At 47.2% G+C, this 22,154-nt stretch overlaps 1 protein-coding gene across 1 annotated transcript in view; it reads right to left on the reverse strand.

Moving 5' to 3' along the window:
* Positions 1-22,154, reverse strand: part of Nup210 (nucleoporin 210) — a 103,998-nt gene that overhangs the window by 66,865 nt on the left and 14,979 nt on the right. Inside the window, exons 2-6 of the mRNA XM_028773004.1 lie at positions 20,454-20,590; positions 17,749-17,880; positions 8,970-9,066; positions 6,578-6,728; positions 4,661-4,793 (exon numbers count right to left, since the gene is read on the reverse strand). Of these exons, the coding sequence (XP_028628837.1) occupies positions 4,661-4,793; positions 6,578-6,728; positions 8,970-9,066; positions 17,749-17,880; positions 20,454-20,590 (650 nt within the window). The remainder of the gene's footprint in view (positions 1-4,660; positions 4,794-6,577; positions 6,729-8,969; positions 9,067-17,748; positions 17,881-20,453; positions 20,591-22,154) is intronic.

Consider the following 22,154-nt stretch of genomic DNA (forward strand, 5'->3'; position numbering starts at 1 on the left):
AGAACTGAAGCAGCCTGCATGAACAAACCTGAGAAAACCTCTAAACTAGTGCATGGATTTAGGTTACAGTGTACAGCAGTAGACTCCAGCCCAGTGGATACCAGCCAGGAAAACGAGAAGAGACATTTTCAACACACTGCAGTCACTAATAGTAATCAAATGAAGAGATGGTTGACATTCAATGGGACTCAGGAGCGAGGCCAACATGGGCAACAGAGCAAGACACCAGATCCTAAAATGCAAGAAAACTTCCTATTGTAAGTGACATGACAGGAGCCAGCATCAGCATGGAAGTGTGAGAAAAGAACGTCAGAACTTTCAACAGAACCTCAATCTCTTCTAGTATCAAAAATCCCATAAATGTGCTGAACACAGAGGCAGGCATCGGGAAACAGGGCGCTCAGGAGTCTGCGTGTGAGCACATACCACCACCACCACCACCAGCAGCAGCACCACCAGCACCACCACCAGCAGCAGCAGCAGCAGCAAACACCATCACAGCCCTTGTGGACAAAGTACACTAGAATTTGAAGAATGAGTTAGGCTGGGATGATGCTCAGAGGTGCTCTGCTGGCTAAGCCTGTGTTTCTGGATTTTTTGTTTGTTTGTTTGTTTGTTTGTTTGTTTTTGTATTAGAAGGTTCTTATAGGTTGGGGCTGGAAAGATGGTTCTGTGGTAAGAACACTGACCAATCCTCCAAAGGACAGTTTCAATTCTCAGCACCCGTATGGTAGTTCACAACTGTCTGTAACCCCAGTTCCGTGGGTTCTGACACACTCTTCTGGCCTCCACAGGCACCAGGCACATGGTGGTATATAGATAAACATGCACAAAACCACCTATACACTACAACACACACACACACACACACACACACACACACACACACACACACACACTTCCCAGTTAGAAGGTTTTGGGGTAAGAGAGCTGTCTCAATGATAAGAACACTTGTTGGATTTCTCCCCATCACCTACATGGAGGCCTACAACCATCCATAATGCCAGTTTCAAGGGATCTAGTGTCCTCTTCTGCCCTCTGCAGGCAACAGGAACACTGTGGAGCACACATATACAGGCAAAGGTCATCCAAACAGTCAACAGGCCTTGCCAACAAACTCAAGCCAAAGCACTCACCGGGAAACGCCTGTAGGTTTAGAATTCCTGACTCAGAAGTGGTGTCTCTTTGATCACTTTCAACAAATCTTCACACTTTCCTATTTGAGACAAGGCCTTGATCCATAGCCTGGCTGTCTTTGAACCTGTATTCTACACCAGGTTCATCTATATTCATGACCTGCCTGCTCCATCCCTGAGGGCCTGATCAGAGACATTCACTACCATGCTCAGCCACAGATTTCTTTAATGTGAAATTCTCCATGAAATTCCCAATTTGTAGGCTTCATAAATTTGTGGAAGAAAATGTCAGCTAATGTAAGTTGGATGTTAATTTTCAAACAAAATAGTTAAATCCAGCTTTGGAAGTTAAAGGATGTTCCAATGACTGCACATGATAACACCCAAAAAGACAGTGTTGGAAGTACAAAAAGCCCCCCCCCCAAAAAAAAAAAAAAACAAAAGCAACCAAACAAAACAAACACATGAAGAAAATGGTACAGTTTCCACCTGTGGGCTCTGCTCCTGGAAAGCCAATGCCGGCAGGCTGATTCCCAGGCATCCACCTGGAAGCCTCTCTAAGCATGGCCAACACCATCACCCATCACCCAGGCATGGACCCAACTAATAAGAACATGGGGCTCTCATCTGTCTGGCTCTGGGATTACCTCTCATGGACTCTCATTCCTCAACTTCTAGGGTGACACAAGTCACCAAACCTCTAAGGTTTCTGGACCTTTGTAATTCTCTGGGTCATAAACTGTTATGTTAGCTACCAAAAGGCCTTGAAGAAGGAAAGACTCACATGACAGGCTCACATGACAGGCTCACATGACAGGCACAGCAGTGGAAGCATGTGAGGTGTTTGGTAACATGTGCATAACAGTCAGGAAGTAGAGAAGGGTGAAGCTGGGTGCTGATTTAGGATAAGTTTCTTAAAATCCTAGCCCAGCACCTCCTAGCCATGCTGGCTCTCCCTCCTCTCCTGAGCTGGGCAGCTTCGTCTCCCATGGACCCTGTGTAATAGACCATCTCCATCCTGTTGCTGGGAGAAAGCCCAGCTACTACCCTTCTGGTTTTCTGACTTCCTTTTTGAGGGACAGCAGCAAACAGACAATACTCAGTTGAATTCTATAGCTCCGTGACCTTCAGGTTTTCCTGTGTCTGCCTACTCAGGGCATTGTCATGAATTCACCTCTCAGGGCTGTTGAGTCCTAGCAGGAAGCACTCTCAGAACCTTGCTCAGAGCTTCAGAGGTGTTAGGTCCTAGTGAGACACTGTTGGCAACGTCCACCTGTTGCTAAAATCCCTTCTCAGGTAAAGGTTAGCAATAGCCACCTCTTCTCCCAAGAGTCTAATGACAAACCAATGCACAATTCCACTCAGGCTCACTCTGGAACCAAGGAGCTTATTGGACTTCCTTACAGATCATAAGTGGGGCATTGCCTACAGGGCTGTAGGCACTCCTCCCTGAGCCAGTTGAATTTGGAAAGTCTTACCCAGTAGGGATGAGGCTTTTCCTGTAGGCCCATGCAATTAAGGCAGCCAGGTGGCAGGGAGCAGATGGATACTGGGGTAAGAAGCCCATGCTGCTTCCTCTTTATATGTAGGGGTGTAAACTGCAAGCCTGGCTGGGATGACCTTTTGCAAGGGGTACAGGCAAATGTCCCTAGAGATCAGGTGCTCAGCTCAGAGGACAGTCACTCACAATGCCACCCTTTCCAGGCCCTCAACCTTCAAGGCAACACCATTTCTGGTCAACAACTGTGTTCACACAGATTTTTTTTTTCCCTGAGACAGGGTCTCTCTCTACATAGTCCTGGCTGTCCTGGAACTAGCTCTGTAGACCAAGTCGGCCTCAGACTCACAGAGATCTACCTGCCTTGGCCTCCCAAATACTGGGATTAAAGGCATGAGCTACCACCACCCATCATGCAGAATTTTATACAAGCCTGTTTGTGTTCTCTGGCCTTTCACGACACTCCCTCCTTAGGATGACACATGGATGACCAAGGCCCCACCTCTCACTGCCTCACCACGGTCTGGGAACCATCCTTGTCCTTCTAAGCTGCTTCCCTAGAGACAAGGGTGGAATCAAGCCTGAGAGGCCCCTGGTCTTCCTACACATCCTCCTGTCCAGTACCCACACCCTGACAGGACACAAAGGAGAAGGCTGATGTCACCTGCTCAGCACACAGCAGACGCTCACAAAACACAAGCCTGCTTCCCTCCATCTTTGTTCTCAGAGAACTGGGTGCAGAAGCAGGAGGTAGGGGCCTTCAAATGGACCAAGCAGCCCCCACCAGGGATGACCAACCAGATACACTGCTGGCGGCTCATGGAGGTAATACTTCTCAGGTCCCTATCCATGAACTGTCACCTAACCTAGAACTCAATGTAGGAAGCTGGAGGACTTAGTTGCTTGTAGGTAGCAGCATCTATATGATTCTTAATTGTCACCCAGAGTGGCCCTGCTACTCTGGTAGTCACCTGTGGATACATGTGGCCAAAACCTTTAGATGAGCCAACCCTGAATGCAGCACAGTTGTCTTGAGATCCTCTGATCACTATGTTTTGACACCACACACCTATACTTATGAACTAGACAGTCGTGATTTCTAGGAAAGCCAGTTCCATCAATGCTCACCTTCTAAAACACACATACCCCAAACCAGAGAATTTCCAGAATAGCTCCACTCCTACCAATCATGTTTTCCTCACAGCTTGGGCAGAAATGGCCCACCTGAGACAAAGCTCAACTTTTCTCAGCAGTCAGAGGCAGGCCAGCAGAACAACCTTGCTCTAAATGAAGCAGAGAATTGAAAGCAGGGACTAAGCTGTAAGCACACCCATGTCCACAGCATTCTTTGTGACAAACAAAAAATGGAGCCATGCCAACTGTCCAAAGACAGACAGATAAAATGTGGTCCGACTTATTGTAGATAGCAACTAATCTTGAGGGCACAGTCAGTCGCAGCCCAACCACAGAACAAGCACACAGGATCGCATGTAACTGAGGTCAGCAAAGCAGTTAACTTCATGAGACAATGTTTGTGAGCACTGGGTGCAAGGGAGAGAGATGGGGTGTTTAATGAGGGCGTTGGTTCTGCTGGGGAAGATGGGTAAGCTCTGGAAATGGATGGTGATGATGGCTACAAAATGCTATAAAGGAATGTAATGCCACTCACTGGTCTGTACACAGGAAAACTTTACAGTGGAAAACTTCATGTGCCCTGTATTTTATCACAGTAACAAAAAGGGAACTGGTTGAAAAGATAGTTCGGTGGTTAAAAACACCGGCTCCTTTCACAGAAGTCCCAGGTTCAGTTCCCAGTACCCACATTATGTCTAACTTCCATAGTAGCTGACTCTAGTTCCAGTGGGATCCACTGCCCTCTTCTGGCCACCTCAAGTACTGCATGTTCATAGAGCCCACCCCAACCCCATGTTCAGGTAAGACACCCATACTCATAAAAAATGAATAGATTTTTTTTTTTTAAAGAAAGAAGAAAGCATCTAACATGACTTCTGAGACATAGCTGTACCTGTAATCTTGCCCTGCCTGATCTTCTGAACCTTGTAGTGAATGGACGTCCCCACCAGCAGGTAAACATCATAGGCTGGATTCAGAAGGATGTTCTCCAAGATCAGCAGCCTGACTTCCGCAGGGTGAACATTCTTAGCACAGAGAAAAGAAGAAAGAGGTTGAGGTAGGGTGGGGAGTAGGGACATAGGACTTTCAGGTAAGAAAGGTTCTTTGTTGTTGCAGTCGTAGTGCTGTGCCTGTGTGTGTATGTCCCTGTATGTATGTGTGTGTGTGCTTGTGTGTGTGTGTGCCTCTGTGTGTGTGTGTCTGTGCCTGTGCCTGTGTGTGTGCCTGTGTGTGTGGATGTGCCTGTGTGTATGTGTTTTAATGTGTATGGGTGTTTAGCCTGCATGTATGTCTGTGCACCACATGCATGGCTCCCAATCAGGCCAGAAGAGGATGTTAGTTCCTCTGGAATTGAAGTTACAGATGGCTATGAGCTGCCATGTGTGTGCTGGGGAACCAAACCTAGGTCCTATGGAAGAGCAGCAATTGCTCTTAACTGCTAAGCCACTGGTTTGTTTTTATTGTTGTTTTTAATATTTTTCTTTTAAATTACATGTACATGTCTGTTTCTATGTGTGTATATCACATGTGTATGGGTGCCTATGGAGGCCTGAGAGGGAACTAGATACCCTGTACCCAGATTTTTTGAGCCAAATGATACAGGTACTGGGAACTAGACTTGGGTTCTCTGCAGGAGCAGTTGAGTGCTCTTGACCACTGGGCCATCTCTACAGTCCCATTTATTCTATTTCTATGCAGTGCTGGGAACTGACTCTAGGACTAGCCCATGCTAGGTCCACAACTCAGTTACAGCTAAGCCCCAGAACTCGGTTTCTGTTGTTGTTGTTGATGTTGTTCATTTTGTTATGTTTTTGGCATCTTAGCATGTTCCTACAGGAATAAAGAAGTAGGGTGTGGAGAAACAGGACATCACTTGCAACCCCACACCCTAGAACCAGGAGGACCTCATAGGTATGGCACCAGGATGCACTCAAAACTGTCATGTCAAAAGTATATGACCACTCACCGTACCTTACACACTCTCCAGCTTGATTTAAAGTGACAGCAACCACACAGAAGGAACCCAGAAGACCCAGAGCATTGTCCACAGATGCTGTGGCTGCCAGTGCCCAAGCTGTCACTCCACAAGTGCTCAGCGGTCCAGGACAACCTGAGAGGTAGAGGACTGTGTGTCCTCAGTTCCTACTCCCCAGTCTCTTCCCCACCTAATCTTTAGGAAGCAACCTGAGAGACTGAGACAGGATAGCAGGGCCTCCCATCCAGTGTGCCCTGGGTGTCAGATTCCTCAGGTGCCTATGGCTTTCATTGTTTGAGAAAACTAATGGCAGACATGATCCTCGTTGACAGAAACGCCAATATACCTAGACTGTTCTTGGTGGATTTACGGCCATTTTCAATCTCCATAATTTGCTTCAGCACCCCTGTAGCCTAATAGATCTGGACTCTGGGCTGGTGCTGCCAAGCAAGGCTGACAGGAAAAGCCTTTTACTAACTGGAGAGAGGTGGGGAGATGCAAGCACCCATAGTTGGCTACTGAGCCGGTCTCAAGGGCTCGGCTAGAGCACAGGGAGATACACCATGTGAGACTGTTGAAACCCAGGATTGAGTCTAGATGGTAGGTGTGTGCCTGCTTCAGGATGAGGAGTACTTCCTGCAAATGAAGTAACTCCTCCAAGTCCGAGGAGCAGATGTCGTGACCCCTGAGACACTGACTCTTGGATCCTTAACTCCGTCCCTACACTATGGGTCACACAAATCAAATAAACAGAAAGATATAAAAGTGACAATACCCTAAATCCCCATCTGTAACCCACCGTCATCCTTATCCTGCTGTGGAGCCCAGGCCCACCTTGTAGACAGCCTCCTGAATTCGAGCCTTGAGCTTGGAGCTTCCAGTCTTCATCCCAGACACTAGGATGGTGTCGCCCTGCTTGGCTGCCTTCTCCATCTCTGAGATGTAGGATGGTGGGATATATGTAGATTCCAAGAAGGTGAGGATACTGAAAGGGAGACACATCATGAGACCTAAACATGGAATTTCCCATATCCCAGGGTGGCATTCACCATTACTAGGGTCTACTAATAAGGGCTGGACCCCAGAATAAGGGATGCTGACGTCATGAATCATTCTGCTTGGCAATACTTAAACATGTCTTCCTGATCTTGGGACTGGGCACTATACCAACACTCATATATGCTGACATTCACTGGAATGTGAGACCATCAGTTGGGTCCACAGGGAAAAGGCACATTAAAAGGCAAGCCCAAGGCCCCAACTCAAAGAGCATCAGTAGTGCAGATCAGCATAGCAAATAAATCACACATGGTGAACCCTCTTGTTGCTGACAAGTAGGGTCAGCTTGTGGGGTCCCTGCTTTGCCTCTCTTTCAACCTGCAATTCACAGTAAGCCCCCTGCTCTGCACAAGAAGAACAACAGGCAAGACATACTTGCAGTTGCCCCAGGATAACCCAGCACCACCCTAAGCTGTGGTTTATCACTCAGTAGTTCATGACAGAGTGCAGCAACTATACACAATGCCTAGGTCTTGTGCCTAGCATCATACACATACCACCTGAACTGTCATGTTCAAAAATGTCGAGACTCCAAAAGTCAAAAAGAGACCAAGGGACTTTCCTAGACTGACAGGCAAAAAGGACATGTGACAGACAAGGTGTGACCCTGGGTTGCCACTGTAAGGTCTGAAGATAGCATGCATGTGGGTAAATTTCCTGATTTAAAAAATATGTATCTTAGCCGGGCGGTGGTGGCGCACGCCTTTAATCCCAGCACTTGGGAGGCAGAGGCAGGAGGATTTCTGAGTTCGAGGCCAGCCTGGTCTACAGAGTGAGTTCCAGGACAGCCTGGGCTACACAGAGAAACCCTGTCTCGAAAAACCAAAAAAAAAAAAAAAAAAAAAAAAAAAGAGAGAAAAAATATGTATCTTATTTATTCTTGTTCTGTATGTGTGCCTTGCCCGTATGTATGCACCGTGTGCATGCAGTGCCTGTGGAGGTCAGAAGAGAGTGCTGGATCCCCTGGAACTGGACCTACAGAACTGTGAAATACATGGATGGTGAGAACCAAACCTGGATTCTTTGGTAGAGCAGCCAATGCTCTTATCTGCTGAGCCATCTCTCCAGCCCCAATTTCCTGTTCTTGGTAACTTTATTGTAGATACTCAAGAAAAATATCCTAATGGTAGTGAAAGCACAGTGAAATAACCAAAGGTGACAGGACATCATGCTGACGACAGGGCAGGTAATTTAGGGAAACATTTTCTGCATTACGCTGGTGTTTTCTGTAGGTTTTAAATTGAATTGCTCTGCTGCCACTCCAGCCAACAGACAACCTCCAGCCATGGCTTTAAACGTAAAATCATGACTCAGGAAAGAAATTTAAAAAAAAAAATCTTTTGCATTTATTTACTCCAATACCCCCACCCCACGTGCGTGCATGCGTGTGCACGTGTTCCTGTCATGGCTCAAGAGAGGTCAAAGGACAATTTGCAGGAGTCAATTTTCCTACCATTGAAATGACCTGGGCTTAAGTCATCTTGGTGATCAGCTCCTTAGCCCACTAAGCCACCCTTCTGACCAGAGGAACTTCTCATTCTGTCAAACATACATTTGATTCAGCACAGGCTCAGCAGCTCCCATGCTGGATAAAGCAGATCTATAGAGATCTGAGTGCAAATGCCAACTCTATCACTTACCAATAAGCCCACTCTCTCCAAACCTCAGTTTCCCTAGCCAGAAAGTGGAAAGGTCTGAGGTGGGCAGGCCAGACGGCAGCTGGAGGTGTGTAATGAATCCAGATGCTCTGAAGTTCCCTCCCTATGAGCCTGTCTGCACTCTATGCTGGGGACCCAGCCGATCCTAGGAACTGTTTTCACTACTGGCCTGTCCTCTTAGCCAGGACTTGCCTCCCCCACCCCAACACTTTAACTTGGGCCACCCACATGTCCCTTGTACCCTAAGATAGAGTTTTGTGTCTTCTCTGTCCAGGCAAACACCCTAACTTATCTAACAAGTTCCCACAGAATATACCACGATGAGCCACAGAGGCTGCCAGCTGTCTACATGCTTGGGAGGCACTAAACTCTCTTCCCCAGTCAGTCTCTGTAAGCACTAGGCATCCTGGATGACACCCTAGCCTTTTTACTGACAAGAGGAAGCCTAAGGACCTCCAATTTCCTGTTTCTACTCAAAGGCAGCCAGGCCTTGTTACAGAGCCTCTTACCGTAGTGCATTGTGGGAGTCTGAGAAGCCATTGGCCTCTGTATCCTTCACAATTGTCCAGTCAAAGACAAGTCCTGCCAGAGTGCTGAAGGTATTCCCTATAAAAGAATTCAGAGAGGCAAAAACACATAAGTTTGTTTCCTATGGTCCTAGAACAGGGAGATGGCAGCTTTTACCAGACACAGTAACAGTGCTCAGCACCACACCCCTGCAAGGTGTACACCATGATCTCCATTTCAGAAAGGGGAAACTAAGGCTCAAAAGAATGGTGATACTTGCTACTTATCATAAAAGGCTGAACCAAGATTTGAACCTAGGCCTGTCCCTCCCACTTAACCCTGAGCCCTCTGTAGGTATAGACACCTCAGGAGGCCACTGAGAACTAAGCCATTAATCCCCCTCCTTGACATCTCATGGTCAGAGAATGCCTCCCCTTCAAGGCACAGGAAGATGGGAGTATACCTCAGCAGCAGGGACCACAAAAGGAGGGCAGGGCAAAGCTTCTCACCACATTGGAAGCAAGACTCAGGGACAGAGGGAGGAAATGGAGACAAGGTGTGATCCATGAGAGGATGCTCCCAAGGGCCTGCTCAGCCTGGTCCATCTCCTGAGTTTGCACTACCTCTCAAAAGCCTGTCAATTATCAACCCACTAACAAGGCCAGATCCCTCATGAGCTCCTCCCTTCCCCAGGCCACATCTCTGAACACTCCTGCTTCTGCTCCTGCTCCTGCACCTGCACCTGCACCTGCACCTGCACCTGCACCTGCACCTGCACCTACTACTACACCTGCAACCGCAATCTTTAACATGAGCCTATGAGAGACATTTCAGACCAAAATCATAAAACAGTAGGATCTGTATAATCAGACCACACTGAAATCTCACCTTCTCCACCCAAGATCTCAAAGCCTAAATCAGAGGATATAAAGATGCCTCAGAGGTTAAGAATGCTGGCTGCTCTTTCAGGAAACCCAGGTTTAATTCCTAGCATCCGCATCAGGTGGCTCACAACTGCCTGAAACTCCAATTCCAGGGGATCTGACATCTCCTGAATTCTACGGGCATCTGCATGCAGGTGACGGAGCACAAACCCATGCAGGCACATACATACACATAAAGACTACACTAATAAATCTTTGGTTTTAAAGACCAAATCAAACCACACTTAGCAAAAAATCCAGAGAACAGTGGCCTTTGCTTTTCCTTTTCAGGGGAGACTAGAGGAAGGAGAGCGTGGTGGTCTCAATGAAAACGGTCCTCAGAGACTCACGGGGAGCAGCACTGTTAGAGACATGGCCTTGCAGGAGAAAGTGTGTCAAAGGGTGGGCTTTGAGGTTTCAGAAGCTCATGTCAGGCCTAGTGGCTCACTCCCCTTCTTGCTGCCTGCTGATGCAGATGTAGACCTCTCCATCCCTGTCTAGCACCACGTACTGTACTCCACCAAGCTTCCCACCATGATGACAATGGACTAAACAACTTACAGTTGTAAGCCAGCCTCAATAATTTTTTTTCCGTTATAAGAGTTGCTATGGTCATGGTGTCTTTTCACAGAAATGGAAACCCTAAATAAGACAGGGAGATGAGCTGCACACCACCTCAGTTATTCTCTGTGACACAGTGGGACCATGGGAATCTCCTTTTTTCCCATGGTGAGCCCACACAGCCCAGCCCAGCCTATTTCTAGCTCCCTCATGGCAGAGCAAAGCAGGCTGACCCTGCAGGATGCTGATGGAGACAAGAGGATATCCTGTATCCCCTTAGGCTGTACAATCAATGCCAGTCATTTGATAACCTAGTGGGCAGTCTTCCTTCACTGTGGCTATTTATATATCCAAGAACACTCAGAATTCCTCTTGGCTCAGTGCAAACCCCTTCCCTTCTTTCTACTATAAAATAGGAACAAAAACTTTACAGTATGCATCTACTGGATCAGGTAGGCTGCAGAAACAGCTCAGTGGTTAAAGCCATGTGTATTGTGTTTACAGAGGAACTGAGTTTGATTCCCAGCACCCACACTGAGTGGCTCACAATCACCTGTAACTCCAGGTCCTGACTCACACATACACATAAACATAGTACAAAATAAATTTTAAGAAAGAAAGACACTGTCCCCTGTGAGCAGGAAGGCCTTACAAGGAGGGCAAGGGAGACAGATGCCATACAAGAGGTCTGTCTCATAGAATGTCTGTGTCTGCACATGTGGCTTCTAGGCTCAGTTGTTAGCCCTTTTTGTCACCCCACAGTTGTCCACACGCACAAGAGGAAGAGGAGACAGATGTGATGACTCAAGAGTCAGAAGAACTAAGGGCTTCTTAAAGTTTCACTAATTCAGAAGGATGTGTGTGGGGAATGGACTGGAATTTTCCAGGCTCTCTGTGTGTGCAGACAGGTATGGAACCAGCTGAAGGCATGCTCCCTCAGGGTGTGAGCTAAACCAGGGTGACAACAGATGCTCAGAGGGGCCTGGAAACCCTGCCCTGCAACTTGGGGCACAAACAGGCCAGGCACAGACAACTGTTGCTTTCTCTGCTGGCCACTATACCATCCTGCATCCCACCTGGGCTGGGCTCTAGAGAGCTCAACTCACATCTCTCCTTCCTAGATGGATGGTCCAACCCTGCATATGCACAGGTCTCCTACCTAGACTCCCGCAGGTAGAGGGAGGAAATGGTTAAGAATGAGAAAAGAAAAACAGGAGAACCCAGGAAACCAGGAGCAGGAGAGGGTAGCAGAGAAGCCATTCCAGGATGCATGAAAGTGGCAAGGATACAGTACCCTGAATCGCTAAGGCTCCATGTCACCAGAACACACGCCACTGTTCCAGAGTCCACAATTATGGTCTTCCAGAGAGCAGGGGTTGCGCATGAAGCCAAGCCTGGCTTCTTCTGAGCACACAGCCCTGTTTAAACCTATCCTGTGGGCAGAGTGGAGATTAATTACTCCTGACAAAATAAACCATTGGAAGCCATACTACAGCTCCCTGGCTGTGGCCCAGAGCCCTCCAGGAAGGGAGAGTGAGGAAAGTAGCACCACGTAAGCATGCTTAAGAGTGAGATGCTGGGGTGGGAAGCAGACCAGGCCAGAAGCCTTGCTTCTCCACTTGAGAAGTAGCTATGAGCACCTACTGTGTACAACCCACAGAGCCCTTGACCCCAAAGCCTCACCACCAAGAGACACAAACCAGGAGACCTAGGAATTCAGACTCCAGAGGACAAACCACTCCTGTCCTAGTACCAGCAGGACCACAGAAAAACATGCAACTCAAATGAACAAATATGTGTCCAATGTTCACATGCTCCAAAGTCCAGAAGCAGCCAGAAGAATAAAGCCAAGCGCTAAGCTCAACAAATACAACACACCGAGACCAGTAAGGGTTGAGAGAAGTCGGCAGAAAAGAGAAAATTTCTCCTGGGAAGCCAGGGAGGAGGAACACCTGAGCAAGAATGCCTGGAGGATGCAGGGCTTCTGAGAGCAGAGACCTGGGCCCAGGCCCTCCATCCCAAAGGTGTAGCACAAGCACAGGGAGGGGGACTCTCTGGACACCTGGAGCATGCTCAGTTACAGTTCACTCGTGCACATGGTGCATGAGGGATGGAAAGTAATTCTGGAAACACACTGCTAGCAACATCCCCAGCTCTTAAACTATGGGTTGTCACCATGACTGAATGTGGGGGGTCCACAAAAAAATACAACAGTGAAACATTTCTACCTGGGGTAGCAAGCAGAAAATTGTGAAAACTCAAGTGTGTAACGTCACATGTTGAGCCACACAACTTTACTACTGTCTTGGTTCTGAACATGCAACATGTGGACTTGGGTGAGCTTTTTGTTTTGTTTTGTCTTGACTAAAACAGGGTCTCACTGCATAGACCAAGTTAGTGCTGAACTCATAGAAATTCTCCTGCCTCTTCTTCCCCGGGGATAGGATTAAAAGCATGAGCAACCACATCAGGCTGAGCACTCTGCGCTGGGCATGCCATCACGCTCAGATCTCAGACCACCGTGTGCTATAAATGCAGTGTTTTGCTCTATATACAAAGGATTCTGATCTTTAAAGTATCATAATCATCTAATTAAGGAACGCAAGGACTTTCCGTATTTTCCTACCATTCCTCAGCACATACCAAATCAGTATCTTTGAGGTTACATTGCTATTAATTCTTATTTTAAAAACTGCTCCAGGAGGGTAGGTCCAGTGGGACATGCCTAGAACCCCGTCATCTGTGCAGTAGTAGCCGGAAGAACAGGGATATGAGACATCCTCAGCTACGGTGAGTTCGTGGCCAGCCTGAGTTATAAACCTGCTTCAATCTCTCCCTTACCACAAAACATGGCTGCTGCCAACTGAAGCTGCACAGGAAATCAATATGTAGGTTTGGCTTGGGAATTCTATAATATCCTGAAATGCATTTCTCTCATCTTGCACTATGTATTTATGAAAAGCGGCGTTCTCAGCATGGAGACCTAAAAAATCCGAATATCCATCAGCTCTGAAAAGTTCAGCAGACACTCTGTATCCCACAGTATCAAAGACCTGGCCGGGATTTAACTTTTTGTAAAAGAGAGCAAGCACACCTATCTTGTTAGTATGCAAATTTGTTTTCATCACTAGTAAATAGTAAAACTCTATGAATACAAAAGCATTGTTTTAAAATAAATGCATGATTTACTACTATGAATAAAAATCTGACTTGATGCCTACTTCAGGTTCCCATACACCAAGACCACATGAAAACTGCAGGGGAAGAAAGGGCTGCAGGAGAACATTTAAGGAGTCCTATCTCAGGCCATTTTCAGTTCCTAAAACAGAATACATCTAACACAGAGCGTGACCGCCCAAAGACTTGAACTCACACAAAGATTTGGTCACTAGCCTGTGGTACCATTGAGAATGGAGGCATGCAATTGCATGGAATACTGGAAAGCAATAGGGTCAAGCAACCATGTACTGAAATTTCTGAACCCATAAACCAAATGAAACCTTTCTTTCTTCAAAGCTGATTGCCTCAGGTATTTACTCATAGTAGAATGCTAAGCTACCAAGAGGATGGATGGATGTGCAAGATTAGGTTGCCACATCTAGTGAAGACCTCATGTCAAGATGCATCATGAGGGAGCAGAGATCTGGCTCATACAGCACTTGACTGGCATGCGTGAAGTTCTTGGTTCGAATCCCAGAACCACAGAAAACCAAGTGTCATACAACATGCTTATAATTCCATCACCCTGGAGACAAGAGGCAAAAGGCAAAAGGCAGGAAGGCTGAAGTTGAAGGTCGCCCTCAGCTACATAGAGAGTTAGATAGAGGTCAGCCTGAGCTACATATAAGCCTGATTTGCAACCTGCTTAATAGCATTATAAATGTTGTGAGAATGCAGAATGTGGTGGCTAGAATATGCTTGGCCCTGGGAAGGGAGTGGGAATATTATGAGGTGTGGCCTTTTGAAGTAGGTGCGGCCTTGATGCAGGAAGTATGTCACTGTGGGGGTGGGCTTTGAGGCCCTCCTCCTAACTTCTTGCAAGTCAGTCCTCTCCTGGCTACAGTTGCATCAAAATGAACTCTCAGCTTCTTCTCCAGCACCATGTCTGTCTGGGCGCTGCCATGCTTCCCACAATGATGACAATGGACTCCTTCTCTAGCACCATGCCTGCCTGGATGCTGCCATGCTTCCTGCCTTGATGACAATGGATTGAACCTCTGAACCTGTAAGCCAGTCCCAATTAAATGTTGTCCCGTATAAGAGTTGCCTTGGTCATAGTGTCTCTTCTCAACAATGGAAACCCTAATTAAGACATAGAAGGACAGGCAGGCAAATGGCTGACCTGTCCAGGTATAAATTGAACAAAACAATGATTACTAGGCTAATCCAGCAAGAATAGCTTTGGTCCTTCTTATGACTGAATCAGCTCTTAAAGGGGCCATCACTCCTGTACATACATACTCTGAGGACAGAGTTTCAGGCAGGTAAATCACACTGAGAGCTCAGCAAGCAGATGGTTTATGCAGAGTGCAGATTGCTGCCAACAGTCAGGAAAAGTACTGCAGCAGGAGTAAGTCTGAGCAGCAGCAGCATTCTCTGCCACCTATGGGCTGTGCTGCCCCAGGGAAGTTACCACAGCTTCCTTGTCCACGCAATGGGCATTACCCAACTTGCTCATGGTCTAGCACAGGGGCTGACACCCACAGGTTCCCACAGGACATCTGGTAAGGTACAGAGCTAGTGCTGAGTAATGCCAGGAATCTAGCAAAGACACAACAACCCTTCTCAGACAGTTTAGTCCTCAAAGCTTACAAGGGTCAAGTTCACTCATAGAAGAGACTTGGGCCAAAATAGACAACAAGGGTCAGTATGTCTGGCTGAGGAAAGCCAGTCAGACAGCAGCACATCACTCAGCTGCTTCTTAATGATTCATTTATATGTATGAATGTGGACCTAGTGTCCCGAGGAGGCCGGAAAAGGGTGTTAGACTCTCGACTTGGGGTTAGAGATGGTTCTAAGCTGCTTTTTCAAGTACTGGGAATCAAATCTGGGTCCTCTCCAAGAGCAGCCAGTCCTGTTAACCACTAAGCCATCACTCCAGCCCACTTATCTGTGCTTACTCAAGAGAACCTAAAGCACGTTTACATAAAAGTTCTGCAAAGTGGAAACCCAAAACTCCATGTCACATGGCACTAAACGCACGAACTAGAACACCAGGCTAAGTGACAGTTAGAAGACTGCGGCTGTGCCACATAACCACACTTCCAGGAAAAGTCCAGAACAAGAAATGTAGTCAGAAAGCTGGCTGTGGCAGCGGGCGCCAGGGGCTTGGCCATGGTCAGCTGGCATTAAGCGTCCACAGGTTTGGGTTTCCTTCTACACTGGTGAGAGGGTTCTAAAATTAGACAGTGAGACAATGATGACGGCAATAATTTGTAAATTAAACTAAAACTGACTTTTCAAAAAGGTGATTTAGGTCTGGAGAGATGGCTCAGTGGTTAAGAGCACGTGCTGTTCTTGCTGTTCTTGTTCCCATCCCCTACATAGAAGCTCACGACTGTAACTCCAGTTCCAGGTGATCGGAAGCCCACTTCTGGACTCTAGGTACTCTACACGTGGTGCACATACATGCATGCCAACACCCATATACACATAAAGTAAATTAAAAAAAAATAAAACAAGGGGTATTAATGGATATAAGTCTCAGTAGAAAAATACTGCTTTAAATACTTTCAAGCAGAAACAGAGCAGGGGTTAGGTTAGCAAACTATAATTCCTGGAGCAAGTATGGCCCCTCCTGCTTTTATAAATAAGGTTTATCAGGACCCACCCATGCATGGCTGCATCACATGTGGTTTCTTGGAATAATAAGGTCCCTGGTGAAAAGATATGACAGAGACACACCCAGAGAAGCTTGTCATGTTCACTGTGCAGCCCATCACAGAACAAGATGGCCTACTTCTGATCAAAAGCAGGACTCCCATATCCAGGTTACAGCTCAGATTCTGGCTCAGCTACAAAGCAACGACACACTTGCCCCAGTGTACACCCATGGCTGGTAACCCACAATCCTCACTACTCCCCTCAGCACCATCTCTTCCTCCATAGAGTTGTCAGCCTGCTCCCTGCCCACCCACCTCAGCTGTCCCCAGGGTCTCCTTCCCAGCTCTACTGTCCCCCGTGCTTTATAAACAGTCATGACCTGAAGATGCTTGGGACTGGAGGTGATTCTGACCTTGCGGTTTTCAGATCTGGGGATATCTACATAGACTCTTCCAACTGTTTCAAGAAGCCTAAGACTGAACACATTTCGGATTCTGGATTTTCCGACTCGGGCCATTTATTCCATGCACATACCTTGTTTATTCACGAGGTGCATTCCCACACCCCAAGATTCTAGGGCTGTATTAGACGACCATGCACTGAAGGCTTAGTTAACAGCCATGGTGCTGTGCTCCTGGGAAGTGGTACACTTTTGAGCCATTAGGGCCTAGTAGGGAGAAGTTACGTCAGTAGTGACAAGGGCTTGAAAGGGATTATCAGGAGCCCACTCCTTCCACCTCCTGTTTTCCTGGCTGCTAGCGGGTGAGCAGTCTCCTGTGACTAATGTACCATGATGATCTGCCAAGCCATGGGCCCAAAGACATGGGCTAGAACCTCTAAAAATACACATCAAAATAAAAATGTCCTGTTCTTAACTTGTTCATCTCAGGTGTTTGTCACAACTATAACAAGCTGAACAACAAATTCCTCTTGCTCCTTCCAAGAAGTCAGCCTCCAGCCCAGACAGACTGCCGACCACCAGACAAGGCCACACACAAGAATCCCATCCTAGAGCCAGTCACTATCCATACCAGTCAAGAAGTGACACCCAATACCCTGAGCCAGAAGCCCACAGGTGCCCTCATCTATACACCTGTTTAGAGGTCTGGAGTGCTTAGGAAATCAAAAACAGCCTAGAAACAGAGCAGGGAGAAGAGTTCCTGCTGCCCAGTACGATCATTACCTCTGTGGGCAGCTCTTCCACTTCCACCACTGCCCAGATGTCAGCTCCTGACACAGTGGTACCAAGAAGAAACTATACCTACTCCCAGAGGCAGCTAAGACCGGTACACACAGGCCGGCTGTCAGGCCTGTGAACACACAGCCACCTCAGAGATATAGCTTCTACCCCCGTCAGTGCTCCCTTGGCAGTGGTTTCCCTTGCTGGCTGGAACAGCAGCTAGTCATGAGAAGACACAGCGACCGAGGCCATGGCCAAGATGTGAGCCTGCCAAAGGGCAGCGGGTGCAGTCACCTTCTGAGTCCAGAGCCTGGATCTTCAGCTCCAGTGGGGAGTCCTCAAGATAGAGCTCACGGGTAGTAGAGACGATCTGAATACCGTGGATGAGGTCAACGATGGCGTCGCAGCGCAGCACCTGGCCTGTGGCTGCAGGGACAAAGAAGAACAGCACTGAGAATGGTACTCAGCCACCGTCCCACCTCCAGTGGCATTGACTACGGTAACCAAGAACCCAACGCACCAAAACAGGAACCCAACTCACCCCAGGAGCAAGCAGTATATTCTGGTAGCTAACACAGCCACCCAGACAGGAAGACTGGCTTTCTCATCATCTCTTTGTGAACCCACATTTAAAGCTGTGTGGGAAAACATTCCTCCAGAAAAACGTAGTTGTGTTCAGGCTGTGACCATGAAGGGACACAATGGCTGACTGTGCCTCTCTCTACCTGTGCACCAAGATCAGGACTCACACTGCTGCTTGCTCCTTGTGTTTGTTCTTTGGGTGTTTGTTTGGCTTCTCTGAAAATTTTTATTTACTTATTATTGTGGATGATGGGTAGGGGGGCTGCTTAGCACAGCACACAAGTGGACACAAGGGACAACAGGGGACAGCTCTGTGGAGCCAGTTCTCTCCGTCCTCCTTTACTTGAGTTCTGCAGATGGATTTCTAGTCTCTAGGTTTATGCAGCAATTTCCCTTACCTCCCTGTTTTACTTACATCAAGGTTCTGTAAGACTACCCATTATATCACAAGGCGGATGCGTGGATATATGCACAGACTTTCTACTTCCTCACAAATAAAGCAGATAGCAGCATTACCTGGAGAACCCTCTAGAGTGAGGACAACCATGTATAATGCTAGTTATTCTGACCAATCTCCAGGCACCAGATAGAAACACTTGTTCTATCTGCATTAGCTCATGTATCAAGAGCCTTAAAAAATCTTATATTGTTATGCTCAATATAAGTATACAGCTATAGCCCCAGCTACTCAGGGGGCTGAGACAGGAGGACCACTTGGGTCTAGTAGTTCAGACTGGACTCACCTCAAACCAAAAATGGGCAGGATAGAGCCCCAAGCCATTTGTAGCACAGCATATTCTTCCTAAGGACACACCCATGTCAGATGTCCTCCAACCACCTGCAACTCCAGCTCCGGGGCATCTGAAGCCTCTCACATCCACGGGTACCAGCATTCACATGCATACACCCACACACAGACACACATCCTACACATAACTAAAATATAATTCAAAAAGCAATAAAACTTATATACCATGACCCGGCAAAACTGGGAATCTATGCTAGGTAGGAAATAAGCTAAGTAAGTCCAAGCTGTTCTGTGCATACAACAGTGTTCCTAACCCTGAGCTGAGACCGGACACTGGAGATGTTTAACACGAAGGAGCATCTGTGAGATGGCCTCCTGCTAAAAAGAGGACTCAGCAGGCTGGACACATGCCTTTGATCCCAGAACTTGGGAAGCAGAGACAAGTGGATCTCTGTGAGTTCAAAGCCAGATTGGTCTACTGATCTACACAGGGAATTCCAGGACAGCCAGTACTACAGTAAGACCCCTGTCTCAAAAAAAGAAAAAGGCACAATGTTCAGCATTTAAAATGTGGGGTTGAAGAGATGCCTTGGTGATTAAGAACATGAGCTGAGCTGGGCGGTGGTGGCGCACGCCTTTAATCCCAGCACTTGGGAGGCAGAGGCAAGTGGATTTCTGAGTTCGAGGCTAGCCTGGTCTACAGAGTGAGTTCCAGGACAGCCCGGGCTATACAGAGAAACCCTGTCTCGAAAAAAAACAAAACAAAACAAAACAAAAAACAAAAAAGAAAAAAAAAAAAGAACATGAGCTGTCTCACAGCTATCTATAAGTCTAGCTCCAGGGATTGAACACCCTCTTCTGGCCTCCACGGCATACACACAGCACACATGTACACATAAATAAAATAAAGTATCTTAAAGTAATAATTCCTAGCAAAGGCTGAACATGTAGCTCAGTGATTCAGTACTTCTTTACACACACAAGGCCCTGGGTTCAACCTCTGCACTGCTGAAAAAAATACTAAACATAGTAAAATGGAAATAAACGTCCCAGTGCAGGAAGCATAACAGAAGGTCACATCCTTTCTAGGTTCAGTCAGCCTTCTGTATCTGTGGATTCACAAATGGACACTCCAGTAACCACACACTCAGGGAAAATCCTCTGTACTGAGCACTCACATCCCATCATTACCCCTTAAACCAGACAGTCTGATGATCTGCAGAGTATTTTAGCACATGAAGCATTGTGTGTTGTCTAAGATGGTCTAGGAGACAGCTGTAAGCCAGCACTGAGTCAAACCACTTGAGGGACTGGTCCCAGGAGTGTAGCATCCCAGGGGACCCTAGAACCAATCCACCATGGATCCTGGGGAAAACTGTACTCCACATCTACAATATAATGAATCAAATATGGGGAAAGAAAAAGCATGCGTTCCTATACTAGGTCAATTTTTTTTTTTTTGCATTTTGATTTGACACCAGTTAAGAGCACCTAAGGTAACAAATTTATTTGTATTTATTTGTATTTATTTTATTATACTAATTTATGAGCTTAGAAAGTCAGTCTCTGTGAGGAAGAACCAGAAAGGATGCTTCCTAGACCCCAGGTAGAGGTCTTAAGGAGGTCTGTGTCGCACATCCCCGCCAAGGATCCCCCATAAAACCCTTACTGATGTCTTCTGCAAAGATGATGCTGGTCAGGCGGGCTGGCTGGGTCAAGCGGGCCTGCACCACTGCCTTCTGGGAGCACTGCTGTTCACTGGAGCCCAGTGGCTCTATGCTGGCTACCTCTGGCCGGGTGGACGACCTGCAGTGAAAAGAGGAAAGATCACTCCCTGGAACCGTGCTGTGAGACACGGACGCCAGAGCAGAGGTGCCTACCTGGAAAGCTGTTGGATTGAAACATAGAACAGAGGTGAGGAACCTCATACATAACCTAAAAGAAGCCAAGCCTTCAGAATCCGAGCTCTGCAACCTGAGGGCTTGAGTCACTGCACACAGCCTCAGTATTCAGTCGCCATCTGAGATTTTCCCATGGGACGGCACCAGGCCTCCTCATGGGGGGCAGGAGGGGCAGGCCCAAGACCCCAGAGGACCCTTGAAGCCTCTGCAGCCTCTATCTATGCCTACATACACACCTATAGTGAATTTTAGTTTACACATTAGGCCCAAAAAGAGATTGAGTGGTAACATAATAAAATACAAGTTATAACAAGACCGTAATCAAAGTTACTTAAAGCCTATCGGTTGAGTGGTTTATTTCTGGAATTTTCTAGGTAATAATTTTCAACCTGTGAGTTACTGATGTAATTTTTTAATCAGCAGGAAAAGGGTTTATGCATGAGGAACAAATAAAAACTGGGTCTCATCCAGGCTGGCTGCAAGAGCACTCACCCAGATGTTATCCTTCATCCCCATATGGCTTCTACAGCACCAGAGTATAATGATAACCAGTCCCTATACACTTGGACTGGTCTCACAACCTCATGAAGGAGAGGGGCAGATGACCCAGCAGCAGGTAAGTCTGGACAGCTGGAAACATGATGGGGAAGCCATTGGGTATCACTGCCTCAGCTCCACAACAGAGCACAGCAACAGTCCCAGGTCAAGGCCAACTGTGGACAAATGTCAGTGCACAACAGAGGTGGCACTGGAATGCTAAATGGGTCTTCTCTGTTACCGCAGGCCTCAGGTGGCCTCTGAATGAATGGCAAGGGTGATGAAAGAGATTTGTCCTGCCTGTCACACACAGGAAGCCTGAGGTGGAGAGTAGACAGGCATGCTATACTTTGGAACAATCTATGCAGAGTGCCCAGGGTAGGACAGCCATCGAGCAGAATGCTAGCACTCATTCCTCAGCCTCACCTAGTCCAGTCTCCAACACAGCACAGGCATGCTAGAGTCTGTCACAGCTAAAAGCCAGCCATGGTGGCTCTTGCCAGTAATTCCCAAACTCAGGATCATCTGGAACTCAAGAGCCTCCTCAGCTATACAGCAAGTTTGAGAGCAACCTAGGTTACATAATACGATGTTTAACATAAAACAGTGGTACACAGCACACCTTGACAGACATCCCCAGGCTTCTAGCCTCGTGTCTGATGTCTTTTTGAAGGCCAGGTAGACACAGGCAACATCTCCAACCACAACTGAGAACACTGTGACACAACACAGGTACCAACTAAGCAGCTTCAAGAAACCTGAAATACTAAACCAATCTCAGCCACCAGTGAGGAGAGATGGAATCCCCAGGGAAAGGAATCTGTAGTTGACTCAGGGTGTCCTCTGAGGACACAGTACTTCAGAAGCCAAGGAGGAAGAACAAAGTTGAGGAAGAGTCTCTCACCATGCAAGAGATGGACTTTATTCAGTAA

The sequence above is a fragment of the Grammomys surdaster genome, unplaced genomic scaffold (genome assembly GCF_004785775.1).
Source record: "Grammomys surdaster isolate TR1022 unplaced genomic scaffold, NIH_TR_1.0 220, whole genome shotgun sequence".
Taxonomy (NCBI): Eukaryota; Metazoa; Chordata; class Mammalia; order Rodentia; family Muridae; genus Grammomys; species Grammomys surdaster.